This window comes from Cherax quadricarinatus, chromosome 7 (genome assembly GCF_038502225.1).
Source record: "Cherax quadricarinatus isolate ZL_2023a chromosome 7, ASM3850222v1, whole genome shotgun sequence".
Lineage (NCBI taxonomy): Eukaryota > Metazoa > Arthropoda > Malacostraca > Decapoda > Parastacidae > Cherax > Cherax quadricarinatus.
In genome coordinates this window covers 28,363,436-28,378,047 of record NC_091298.1, presented here as the reverse complement: position 1 = coordinate 28,378,047, position 14,612 = coordinate 28,363,436, and the positions used below count along the sequence as shown (strand labels likewise).

The 14,612-nt window shown below is 42.3% G+C and overlaps 1 protein-coding gene across 1 annotated transcript in view; it reads left to right on the top strand.

The window, feature by feature from the left end:
• The window catches only part of LOC128690133 (uncharacterized), a 321,351-nt gene extending 308,161 nt beyond the window's left edge, over positions 1–13,190 (top strand). Inside the window, exons 3-5 of the mRNA XM_070082719.1 lie at positions 3,778–3,852; positions 4,313–4,439; positions 12,817–13,190. Of these exons, the coding sequence (XP_069938820.1) occupies positions 3,778–3,852; positions 4,313–4,439; positions 12,817–12,906 (292 nt within the window). The 3' untranslated portion in view covers positions 12,907–13,190. The remainder of the gene's footprint in view (positions 1–3,777; positions 3,853–4,312; positions 4,440–12,816) is intronic.
• Positions 13,191–14,612: the final 1,422 nt, after the last annotated feature.

The window sequence follows — 14,612 nt, the reverse complement described above, 5'->3', positions numbered from 1 at the left end:
AGAACATTTAGAATCATCTGTATAAACAGCGGTGGCATGAGCATGTGACCGGAAGTGCTCGAGAAAAAGAGAGCAAAAAGCAGTCGTAGGCAGGAAAGCTTTGACACACGGTAGTGGGGGAGAACAGACATGAACTGTTGGAACTTCCCAAAGGGGAAGGGAAAAGGCAGACGCTAAATGAATAAACAAGGGAGACAACTGGAGAGAAGACCGGAGTGAATGAAGACAAAGAGAAAACGGTCGGAGGAGGCAGGGGCGCCGAACAAAAATAGGCTTCTACTAATGTCCGAGACTAACCTATATGTAGAAGAAACACGAAGACAATGAGCATCATGACGATCAGCTAAGGAAGGAACATTCGCCTCTGCACAGAGGCTTTCAATAGGGGATGAACAAAAGGCACCAAGACTTATATAAACGGAGACCTTGATGATGAAGGGGATCCAACTTAAAAAGAGTTGCAGGAGAAGCCACGGAATAGACTTTGTCGCCATAATCCAGCTTGGACAAGACTAGGGTGAAATGCAAACGGAGGAGAGTTCGGCGACCTGCTCCCCATGAACGATGTGCGAGAATTTTAAGGAGATTCAGCCGACCATGGCAAGTTGCCATGGTCGGCTGAATCGAAGAGGAGGCCAAGAAACATGACCGTATCACATTCTGGCATGCGTGAGCCATGTAAATACAATGGAGTATCTGGGATAAGACGACGTCTAGTGAAGGTAATGAAACTGGTTTTCGTACTAGAAAATTTAAAGCCATGTGAAATCGTCCAATGGGAAACTAGGTCAATCGCATCCTGAAGGGAGGTTGCTACTAGGCGACAGTCAGCGCCTGAGTAAGCTGTAGTAAAGTCATCTACATAAAGTGACGTCCAAATATGCGACGGAAGAATGGAAGGTAGGTAATTTATAGCTAAGAGAAAAAGGGTAGTGCTAAGGACACAACCTTGTGGGACTCCCTCGGCTTGTACAAAGATTGAGGAAAGCGAGGCACCAACACAGACACGAAAATGTCTGTCAGATAAGAAAGCAGCAAGGAAGGTTGGTAGATACTGTGGAGGCCTAGAGAGTGGGCCTGGTCTAGAATGTTATACCTCCAAGTGGTGTCATATGCCTTCTCAAGATCAAAAAAGACTGCTAAGGAAGGAGTGGTTGTTAGCAAAGGCATTTCGAATATATGTATCTAAGTGCAGCAAGGGGGTCCAAAGTAGAGCGGCCCTTGCAAAAGCTATATTGGCGAGGGAAAAGACTATTGTGAGTCTCAAAGAACCATATCAGGCGTCTATTCACCAATCGTTCCATCACCTTGCAGACTACACTGGTCAGGGCAATGACACAATAGTGAGAGGTATCAAGCCCCGAGGTGCCTGGTTTGCGAAACAGTAGGACAGTGGCAGATTTCCATTGTTGAGGGAGAACCCCTCGCACTCAAATAAGATTGAAAAGACGTGAAAGGACTGGAAGGGCCGTAGAATGCAGATGTTGTAGCATACTGATATGAAATTCATCAGGTCCAGCTGCCGAGGGCTGGCAAGAGGAAAGCGTGGACTCTAGTTCTAGGAGAGTGACAGGTACATTATACGGCTCCGTTCCATTAGAGGAGAAATCTAAGGGCAATTGCTCCTTGACAGACTTAGATGCAAGAAATGAGGGACAAAGGAGAAGCCCTTGGGAGATACGGACAAGATAGTTCCTGATTTCCGTGGCAACTTCAAGAGGTTCTGCAACAAAAACACCAGCAACCCGCAAAACGGGAGCAGGGTCCGGAGTGTACCTGCCACACAACTTCCATACCTTCTTCCAAACCACGCACATAGGGGAAGACAAGGTAATGGTAGACACGTAGTATTGTCAACAAGTGCGTTTAGCATTGTGTATGACGCGGCGAGCAACTGCCCTTGCTCGTTTAAAATCTAAAAGACACTCTGAGATCCAATTATATCGATAATGGCCCCACGCAGCACGTTTCAAACGCACTGCACGGGCACATGCAGAACGCCGCCAAGGCACACATGTCTGACAATGCTTGCCTGAGGTTTCAGGAATAGAACGTGATGCTGCCGTCAAAACTGAGGTGAAAAGCTGGTGTACCAGTTCAGACCAGAACCAGTTCAGAACAGACCAAGCGTAATTAAGTGCAATTGACGAGGAACAGATAGAAAGATCAATGCAAGAGAGAGACTGAGTGCGAGAGTCAAAATGGGTAGGAGCACCCGTATTTAAAACATAAACGGGATGAGAAGCGAGAAGAGTGTCCAACTGATCACCATGAGAGTCACAGTGGGACCCTCCCCACAAATGATGATGGGCGTTAAAATCACCTAACAACAAGATGAGCGGCGGTAGAGATGAAAAATGCAATATCCAAGATACAGAATGCACTGGAGGGGTAAAGATATAGAGATCAAACTGTTTACCATCTGTGTAAATAAATACGAGCTGCAGTATAATGCAGCAGAGAACGAACAAAAACTTTTTGATACGGTATATCAACACACACAAGAAGTGCTCTCTCATTGATTCATCAGGAAAAGGATCAGAAGAATGTAACAGCACATATCCCGAAACGAAGCTGAGTCAGAACAGGATGTGGGATCAAAAAGGGGCCTGGGAGGAGGAGGGTTATCACCGAACGAAGAATCTATGATAGTGGTACTTCTTCCGTGTTATCTTCTTTCTTGTTATTTTATAGGAAAAAAAGAGAGAAGGAAGGAAAAAAAAGAGGGACAGCGAAAGGACAGTCACTAGAAGGCATGGAAGGGCCGTAAGTTCCTCCCCTCATCCAGGGGGGCTTCGAGCCCATGAGCAGTGAAGATGCAGCGTAGAACAAGCGCCATACCCTACCCTTCACGCCAGTAAACCAGCGCTCCGGGATAACAGCCTCACATCCACTGAGCCACCTCGGCAGACAAAAGAAAAGGTGGTCGGAAACCCGCCACAAAGCATACCTCCTTCGGCTGCCACCCCCCAGAACCGACAGGCAGCTTCCGGAGATACACTCATCATCTGCAGGACACCCCGCCCACTTCCCGTAAATCCGGGAAGGGAGCAGGGCACCTTCAGACAAATCAGATTTCACGGCAAACTACACCATCCCCGAGGGACTCCATGGAAAGGGATGAACCCCAGCACACTTCCCCCTACCTAGAAACTGTAATGCCAGAAGGGAGGGCCCCAGAGGCTACAAATGGGAGGGGGAAAGGGGAGGGATGGGAGGGGGGAGGAAAGGGGAAGAATTGGGGGATTTGGAGGATGGGATAGAGAAAGGAGGATTGGGGGATACCTACATTCGGTCTGAGGAAGGAGACCAAAGGGTTTAATTCCTTAGATCAAAAGCCTCTTCGCCGCGTCAAGGAGCCCCCCCTTGAAGAGGGTGAGGGTTGTGGTGTGAGGGTTGTAGTGTGAGGGCTGTGGTGTGAGGGTTGTGGTGTGAGGGTTGTAGTGTGAGGGTTGTAATGTGAAGAATGCAGTAAGAGAGGGTTGCAGTGTGAGTGTTGCAGTATGAAGGGTTTTATTTTTGTACAATGATGATTTGTTTTTTGTGACAAAGAAAAGCACTATGATATATAAGTAACGAGTGTCGTGTTTGTGTGCGACCTGTTGCGTATTATTCAAAACGGTGCGCGTATGCTTTTGTGGTTTGTGATACTGACTCTGTGTTGTGTAGTGTGTGTCGTGGTATACTGTGTGATGTGAAGTGTTGTTTATATTGTTAGGTGGTGTGTGTTGCATGGGTCGTCACTTGGTAACATTATGTGCCCATCTCCTTCCTCAGAAAGTTCGTCTTCGCTCCAGTGTGTAGAGGCATCATCGCTAAGAGGATGATCACTGAGAAGCGTTCCTCCTTCAGGTGAGTTATCCTCTTTACGATTTAACAAACAATATTCTGTTATGAAGATCAAGCAACAGTAATACTAGAGCATCACTCAACGATAGCATAATATAAGGATTAATCAGGAGCTGCTACAAAAGCATTTCACTGCCTGTATTACAAATATGTACAGTGGATGTCAGGACACATAGATGCATTATGCATGCAACCACAGCACACTGATTTAACATATAACCTAATATGGTAATAAACACAATATATACAGGGCATATATATCTAGAGGTGTAATGTATGTCTGTGTATATACATTAAAATTATACTTTAATCACTATATTAGATATTAAAGCATTCTTGACTGTTGGTGAACAGGTGACATGCAGCCTTAATGACCCCTTGAATAATCATTTGACTTTAAGCCTAATTAATTTACTAACCAATATGCGTGTTGTAATGATCGGTTCATCCTTCACCTTCACAGACCAGCAGCAGCAGCGGACACACAGTGGAACGCACAGTACGGTGTGCCAACACAGACAGACACCAACGACCTACTACTGGCACCTTCTTACGAGGAGGTGATGGAGCCACGCACTCAAGATGATATCGTTAGTACCATCACTCTCTTCGTGTTTATATAGATCTTAAGTATATATAGCTCCTACATGTTAATATATTTAATTCTATATATTTTGTTTTGCTCTGTGTTGATGGAGATATCTTCATGAAGTCCACTTTCCCTACGAGATACGCTATCCTGAGAGATGGTAATTCCTAAGTAAGAGTAACTTTAGCTCTGCTGAAGCGAAACCTTTGAAGCTACCCTAACTTATGAATTTTTAATGGAATACTTGACGATATTCTCATTGCTCTAATAAAGGCTCTAATACTACTACTACCATTACCACTACTACTACCACTAATAATACTGCTTCTACAATTATTATTAAACTGGTGAGTATAATGGAAGGTAAACAAGTTACAAGCAATATACAGAGGGTATATATAGGTGGTAGTAGAAGTAGTGGAGGTAACTCTTGGTTGCTATGTGATGCCTGTGTTTTTTTGTTTTGAGAAGAACTCTTGCTAATACCTTAAAGATAGCGAAGCTGCCTTTATTCTGTTTAACAGTGCTCGATATAGCGATTAAGGATGACTCAAGACATTTTTGTCTGCGGAAATTAGGTTCTATAATCACAAGGCGAGTGTCGTTGAATTTCATTAGATGGTTGGCGGAATTCCGGTGTTGAACAAATGCGTTGTTCGAGTTATCGTTCCTGAATGCATTTGTGCGTTCAATGAGACGTGGTTTTCAGGCTTTGTGCTGTTTCACCGACGTATACCTTGTCACAGCCTCCACAGGGGACTGTGTAAACCCCTATATTGACTGGTTCATGGTTCTTCAATTTAGTCCTGATGGAGGTGCTGGTTGTGATGACTCTAGTGTTGGCTTGTGCGAGTTCTTTGGAGATATTCAAGGCACCCTAGCTGTTGGGAAGGATTATAATTTTGTTAGGAGTGATGTTAGTGCGTGGAGAATTAATGAACTGGAGGTTTTTACCTTATAGTACTTGATGAAAAAAAGGGGAATATAGTTCGGTGGGTTTTTTTTTTATTTATTTAAAAAACGGTGTACACAAAAATACCAAACATCCAAGAAATAATACGTAATGTTACATTACAGTGGTTCGAACCCATAATAACAATATATAAATGAAAACAAAACATATAACTTAAATCGTAACACAATGAAGCATATAGTTTAACATGTGTTTCACAGAGACGCAGACATAAAACAGATGCTTATGGAAACCCAGAAATGAAACATTATAACAACCCGGATGCAACATCCCTGTGCAAATCGTTACTATAAGAATACAGCACACACTGCAACACCTCCCCCCCCCCCTATTCCCAACAGCTGTATCTGCCGTCACCATCATAACCATAAGTATAAAATAACATTTATTAACATGGTTGAAAATATAAACATTCTGAAACACGCTTCATACATAACCACATCCCTGCAAAACAGAGGAAATACAAATGCATAAAAATATGTATTACATACGTACAAAAACCACAATGAATACAGCGGTATACACAGGCACAGCATACCTCTCCAAACATGTAATTAACCCCTACATAACAATACAGCATAATAAAATACTCTACGTAAACATACCATCACTTCATAGAAGTACTAAGTATTAATAACAATATATAAAAACTATAATCCAATAAAATCCCCCCCCCCATAAAATAAGAAGAATCATAAACTTAGCCACAACCAGGTCACAACCCCCACCTCGCATAACACATGCCATTGTAAGTTCCCTGACACCAAGCCACTGACTTAACCCACACAATGTGCATTACACCTCTTGTCCTCCAAATGCACCAATTACGCCCGCGCCTTCCTCAAGAAGCCAGCTTCGCCATGTCCCCTGAATCTGTAACGCCCATAAGTCCTCCACTCGAAAGCTACGATATCCATCCGAAAAAGCGAATACCATCTGTTCCCAGTGATATCCTTATTCCTCCTTTGTGTCCCATAAAATATCGCTGCCAGGGCCCTAATTCGCTCCCCCACCGGCGCACTCCGTAAAACCCACGAAGTATACACGAAGTCTGCGACCAGATAACCCATCGCATCGCATTCTGTACCGGCACCCCCACCCCCCCACATCCAAGCACAATGCACGTAAAACACAAATACCACCCCCACCCACCATACGTAAAACCCTCCTAAACCACTCTCTCACTGGTCCCAACCTTGCACAAAAATATACTGCATGAAAAACAGTGTCAATATCCCCACACTCACAACACTCCCGTCCCTCCTGCACACACCTATTACCTAACACCTTCCCTGACGGCAATATATTATGGAGAAATTTAAACATCACCTCCTGCACCACAGTCTTTAATCGAAACCCTCTCAGGCGCCCCCATATATCACTCCATGCATACATCGGATACAAACCCACAACCCTAGCAACTACCTCCCCACCACCCACCCGAGCCAGTGTACCTATCTTAACCCCGCAGGGTTCCCTTGCATAACACAACCTCAAAATTCCCTCATACACCTGAACATCCCTACCCCTCACCCAATGTACCAAGTCCCTTCTCACCCATGCCAAGCCCGTACCTGTGATTCTACCCTCCCTCAAATAACTGTGTTTAATATACATACCCAACAACCTTTGATGCAGTGCCATTAACCCCAGCCCTCCCTGGTGTACCGGTAGACACACATCTCTCGACAACCATTCACAACCCGAACCCAAAATATATTGATACACACGATTCAACAGACGCTTCTCATCACATGTTTCCAAGGGATATATACCCGCCACATGCCACAGATTACCATACAATATCACATTCACTACAATAGCACGCTGGTGCAGCATCAAACTCCCTGTACGCAAACCCGCCAATCTACCCAAAACCCTATCCACTGCTTCTTTCGAATTCACCTTCCATGCCTCCAGGAGATTTTCCATGTGAACAACCCCACATACCTTAAGTCAACTTACCAGGGGCCAACCATCACCCTGTTCGAATACCCCACCCACACCATCCCCCACCCTCAATAACATCGACTTATCCCTATTAAGTGTCATCCCCGTTGCAATGCCAAAACTCTCCACCAACTCACTAACCCTACATAAATCCTCAGACCCTCTAAATAGCACTGTAGTGTCATCAACATATCCTACGATCCCTGGTTCAACAGACACCCCATCCCTCTCCATCCCTTCCCATACACCCCAACGCACAGCGCTATAGAACGGGTCTTGGAGCAGTGCAAAGAGAAGCTGTGACACAGGGCAACCCTGCCTTAAACCCCTTTCCATCCTCACAGGTTGACCTAATCTACCATTCACTTGCACCCTAACCATTGCCTGCTCATACAACACCTTAGCCCAACTGACGATTTCCCTCCCAAACCCCTGCCATTTCATAAACTTCCACAATGCCTCATGCTCCACACAGTCATACGCCGCATGCCAATCTAATGCTAAAATCCCACCCTTGATGTTCCCCAAACTTTCATCTACAAACCTACATATAATCCCCTGCCCCACACACATCGAACGCCCAGGCACTCCATATTGACCCTCGTCCAAAACTCTGGCAAGAGCACCTTTCAACCTATTTCCTAACACTTTAGCAAAGATCTTGTAATCACCACACATTAAAGTGATCGAATGGAAGTCATGCACACATTCACAAGACTTCTTTTTAGGGACCATGACCACTACACCCATTCTCTGCTGTTCCCCCAGCCTGCCCCTGGTTTTCATGGCATTAAATAACTCCACTAAAAAACCACACAAACACTCCCAATTTTCCCTATAAAAATTACAAGGGATGCCGTCAATACCAGGTGATTTACCCATACTCATCTCCTCCACTGCCAACCTAATCTCCTCCTCACTTATAGGCCCACTCAATTTCAATCGATCCCTATGCACTAGATTACAGTTTACCCAGTCACCCATCGTGCCTAATGCCTCAAAATTAACCCCCACACTTTTACCATTCTTCTCGTACCACGCATCCGCATAATAACTCATACCCTCTGTTGACGAAAGCACCTGCCCCTGACGATATCCTTCCAATTGCTCCTGTACCAGCAAACTCATCATTTCTTTTGCCCTACAACGTGTCCCCTGCTCCACAAGACATACGCCAATGGACAGTCCCCCCATAAGACCTCATCAAGGCCCCCCACAACCCTCGCAGCATCAAAATTGCGATTTTGAATATCCCTAATCTGTTGTTTCAAATCCTCAATCTCACCCATCAGATATGCACCCCCTCCCATATAGCATTCCTGTAGTTGACCCTCAAGGTAATTTAAAATCCCATTTTGAAACCCCTTCTCTTCTTTTCCCCACTTCTGATAAATATCCCTCACCTTCCCCTTACCGACCTTGTCCCACCACCCAATGACATCAGCCCCCCATCCATCAGCCCACCACCTCTTCCAAGCACACTCAAAAGATTCCCTCCCCCCCTGTTTTCATTAACCCAACATTCATCTTCCAGTAACCTCTGAAATGCTTCGGCAAACCCTCCCAAGTTAAGTCCACCAGAACCCCTAGATGGTCAGAGAAGCTTACATTCAATGCACACACACTGCTCACCCTCACCACCCGAGATACATAAATGCGATCAAGTCTCACCGCATAATCATGCTTAATATACGTATGCGCCACTCCGCTCACCTCCCCTCCAACATCCACTACATTCACTCCTCGCAACAGATCCCCTAAAAACCTCGAGAAAAAACCTTCCCCCTAGGCTCCACAAACCTTACGTCGTACAACACAGTTCCAATCACCCCCTATAATTGTAATGCCTGGCAACGATCTTAAATGGTAGACAAGGACATCATTAAAGAATCTATTCTTAACACCCATGTCCCCTTCTGCCGGCCCATACACCCCAATGAAACCCACCCAAACCCCACCCCACATACCATCCACCCTAACCACCCACCCCTCCTCCCCTACCTCACACCTATGCAAAAGAAATGGGCTGGCTTCCTTAATTAATAGCGCCACACCACCTTTCAGTCGTGTAGAACAACCCATGTACACGTCATACCCAGTAATTAACATTTCACTTAAATATTTATAATTATGCTCCTGCAAGAACACAAGGTCTGGCACATATCTCCTCAAATAACCTTCCAGAACTGTATATTTGCCTACTGCCTTCAACCCATTAACATTTAAAGTAAGACACCTGAAGGCCGTAAGGAGGGCTTTCCTTTAGGCACCCGAACACACTTAGAACCCTGACGAGAATCCCCACCCCGCCCCCCCACACCTCCCATCACCTTCCTCTTGCTCATACTCAACATTCTTTAAGCCACCTTTATCTCTAGGCATTACATCTTGCCAGGCTTTCTTCACAGTCCTTTGCCCAGGCGTCAAAACATCCTCACCATCAGATATGACAGCCATCCTCCTGCGAGAACTACACTTCTCAATCTTCGCCTCCTCCTGGGCATCTTCCCTGTGGACCTCCACTGCCACACTCTGAACCTGCCCCTCACCACTCACATCCTTCTCAAGGAGGCCACCCACCTCTGCCTCCACACTCACAGTATCCAAACTAGCACTGACCACATTAGACACCAAAACATCCGGTAAGTCGTCCAGGGCCTCCTAAATTGTAGCTTCCAAAACATGGTGAGCAATTGCAGACTCTTCACCACTCTTCGCCGACACCAAGGCTTCGTCCTCGTCAAGTCCAGTGAGTGTCACACACTCAGGCGACGACGCCTCCTCACTCTCCACCTCCACACTCCACGCCTCCCGTGACGAAGGCTAACGTTGCATTGCCGTTGTATAAGTCAGTCGGTCCGTAGTACCATCGGTCCTCTCCTCAGCCTCAGGTCCCCCACGTCGCATTGGACAATTCACCGCTATGTGGTCGTACGCCCCACACACAGCATGTACGCCTCTGACCTGTGTATGTTACATACACCTGAGTCCGGAAGTCCTCTATTTCCACATATGATAGAATAGGATACCTCAGGGACATTTTAAGGGAAAAACGTCCCTTCAGGGAAGCCAACTAGTGGCCCATCTCGCCAACGTCCCAGTGTTGCCATACGGATTGTCCCATATCTTTTGAACACCTGCCGTATATCACTCTCATCAGCCTCGAAAGGAACATTATGCACCTTAACCCAGGTGTAGAACCTTGATACGTCATGAAGACAGACACTTACACCAGGGGTAACCGTCTTAACCACCTCCTGATACCTGGCCACCATGTTTTCATATGTACTGCTCAGCCGGAACTTGACGAAAATTCGTGCCACACCATTCAGTAAAACACCATAAAGGTCCTCATTAGCGATGCCATACATGTCCTGCAATATCGCCGTCAGCAACATGTTGGTATTCTGGGCATTGAGCATGCCCCTCACCAGTTCTAAACAAACAGTATTGACACGTCTGCAGCCACTCTCCACCATTATGAAAGTACTGTATATGAGATCGTTTTTTATTGTAGGCTTCCTGTAAACTTGGAATTTAAGGGTGTTAGCTACTTTATAAATAAGGACGTTGAGGAATGGTAACCTGTAATTGGACTCTTCAAGTGTGAACTGGATAACCAGTTTAACTGCGTTGAGCCTTCCCTGAGAATTTCCACACTACTGCTCTTGATACTACTACCAACAGTATGTTCCACTTAGCCTACTGCAGTACCTTTACTTTGTCCACCTCACATTGTTACTTATATATATATATATATATATATATATATATATATATATATATATATATATATATATATATATATATATATATATATATATATATATATATATATATATATAACATGAGGAAATTAAATCTTCATCAGAGTACAAAACAAATTCTGGCCACAAAATAGAGCGAAACACCAACGTCAAAGACCTGGGAGTGATCATGTCGGAGGATCTCACCTTCAAGGACCATAACATTGTATCAATCGCATCTGCTAGAAAAATGACAGGATGGATAATGAGAACCTTCAAAACTAGGGAGGCCAAGCCCATGTTGACACTCTTCAGGTCACTTGTTCTATCTAGGCTGGAATATTGCTGCACACTAACAGCACCTTTCAAGGCAGGTGAAATTGCCGACCTAGAAAATGTACAGAGAACTTTCATGGCGCGCATAACGGAGATAAAACACCTCAATTACTGGGAGCGCTTGAGGTTCCTAAACCTGTATTCCCTGGAACGCAGGAGGGAGAGATACATGATTATATACACCTGGAAAATCCTAGAGGGACTAGTACCGAACTTGCACATGAAAATCACTCACTACAAAAGCAAAAGACTTGGCAGACGATGCAACATCCTTCCAATGAAAAGCAGGGGTGTCAATAGCACGTTAAGAGACCATACAATAAGTGTCAGGGGCCCGAGACTGTTCAACTGCCTCCCAGCACACATAAGGGGGATTACCAACAGACCCCTGGCAGTCTTCAAGCTGGCACTGGACAAGCACCTAAAGTCAGTTCCTGATCAGCCCGGCTGTGGCTCGTACGTTGGTTTGTGTGCAGCCAGCAGCAACAGCCTGGTTGATCAGGCTCTGATCCACCAGGAGGCCTGGTCACAGACCGGGCCGCGGGGGCGTTGACCCCCGGAACTCTCTCCAGGTAAACTCCAGGTATATATATATATACATATATATATATATATATATATATATATATATATATATATATATATATATACATATATATATATATGTCGTGCTGAATAGGCAGAACTTGCGATCTTGGCTTAAATAGCAACGCTCATCTTGCCATATAGGACAAGTGAAAATTTGTGTATGCAATAATTTCGCCAAAATCATTCTGAACCTAACGAAAAAAATATATTTGATTGTGTTTGTTTAGTACTAAATTATTGTAAACGTATTTAAAATATATTTAGTTGGGTTAGGCTAAAATAAATTGCTCTTGTTATAATAAGGTTAGGTAAGTTTTCTAAGATTCTTTTGGTGCAAAATTAAAATTTTTTACATTAACATTAATGAAAAAAAACATCTTTAAACGTATAAGAGAAAATTTCAAAAAGGGCTTAATTTTAAATGAGTTCTTGCTAATTGACCAGTTTTACACATTCGGCACGACATATATATATATATATATATATATATATATATATATATATATATATATATATATATATATATATATATATATATATATATATATATATATATATATATATATATATATATATATACCCTCTCCGTCTTTGTACTATTTGTAACGGCTTGGCAAAGCTCCCAGAGAGCGAAACTTTGCCACAATAAAATGCCACATTAGTTGCACATGTATCCTTTTACTTAACATATTTTCGGCAAGTCTACCAATATTATTACAAGAATAATTTTGACTGTAATTCCTTCTTAGTAAACTGTATTAACCCATGATGACCTGTAACCCCAGGTTGTGGTGCGGGCAGGAGAGGACGTGGTACACGTTCCAGCCTACGTCTACGAGATCATTGAACGGAGCCTTCAGGGTGAGAGGAAATAATCATCTACTGAAAGAGCATCAATAAGGCCGGCCACCATGGCACCGGCTGCTGCCTCTCCTCGCTCAAACTCCCCATGGAAGAGTGAAGTCGTCTGTCTCCTACCAACATTTATTTTATTTTTTTTGTCAGCTGTCTCATTTCCTTGGCCTGCTTCAGCAAGAGTCCAGGAGGAAGACTTGAGAGTTCCATCAGTCAACGGTAGTGACCATGACAGCTGGCTCCTCAAGGTGTCAATTGCATTTATCTTCATAACTTGATATATTAAATACTTACCAAGAGATATGTTGAAATTATATGCTTAATAAAACAAAGTTTTATTAATGTTAAATGAAGTTTTAACAGGAAGTGAAACTTTTTATTAAAACTGATCAAGTTATAAACAAGACACCTAGTTAATAAAAAATGAAAAAGAATTTTTAGAAATCGTTGTTTACTGTTTGTGTTGTGTGAGACTGTGTGGGCGTCGCAGTGTACCCATCACACCACCTTCTTAGTCAAGAATGTGCCAAACAATATATATATTCTTGTTTCTCTTGGATTACATTCCCTGCTTGCGTCTCTCAGACTATTTAAATATAATTTTAGGCTTTCATTCATCCGTTATAGTTATTTTTTATTATAAAAACATTGCCAAAATTTTATTTACAGAAACACTGAGACACGTAAAACATTGTACTTCCACAAACACACAACAATGTTGTTTTTCCTAACTTATGTTGTCTCATACCGTAATAAAGCACTTAAATTATTTATATATTTTATTTAGCCATATGTTTTATAGTTAACAGTATTTTTATACGATATGTTATAATTTACATTAAATTTTATTTAAAAAATAATGAAAAAATCAGTTATTATTTACTTATAGAATTATTTATATTTGCTTTCTTTATTAATAGTATTATTATTTATTCGAAATACGTTTATGTACAGAAGTTTTCATTAAAAAAATTAACTAGCGACAAATATATATATATATAGTATATATATATATATATATATATATATATATATATATATATATATATATATATATATATATATATATATATATATATATATATATATATATATATATATAGATATATATATATATATATATATATATATATATATATATATATATATATATATATATACATAATAAATATAGGGAGGTATCACCTCTAGAACTGTCCTGGGGACCCTCATCCTCAGAGAAAAGAATAAACTTGCTTTAGGGAAAACTCAAGGTTCTCCCTGAAGCTGAGAATTTTCTCCTACCTAAAGAGAAGGAAGCACTAATAATAAACAATAACAATTAATAATAATAATATGGTAGATAAAGTTCTATCATCTACATACAATATTTACATTAGAACTCACGACTGTGAATCACTATATATTAATAATGATTTACATGCATTTAATCAAGATTCGACAATAAAAAGAGAACGAATACAATTGTTTGAAGGTAGAAGCTATGTAATAACAGAGAAAATAAAGAGTAAGTCTTGTACAGTCCACCACAGTAACTTCAGGATAACGACTTAAGTGTGCACGCTGAACGACTGATGATAACAGGCAAAACTAATGGACGACTTTAATAAGCAAACTAGAAATTGGAAGACTATTAGAAGCAAGCAGAGTAATTAACATAATCGAGGGTGCCTTCTTGTACTGGTCTGTTAAATTAATAGAGATGTTCGATATTGTTCTTACCACT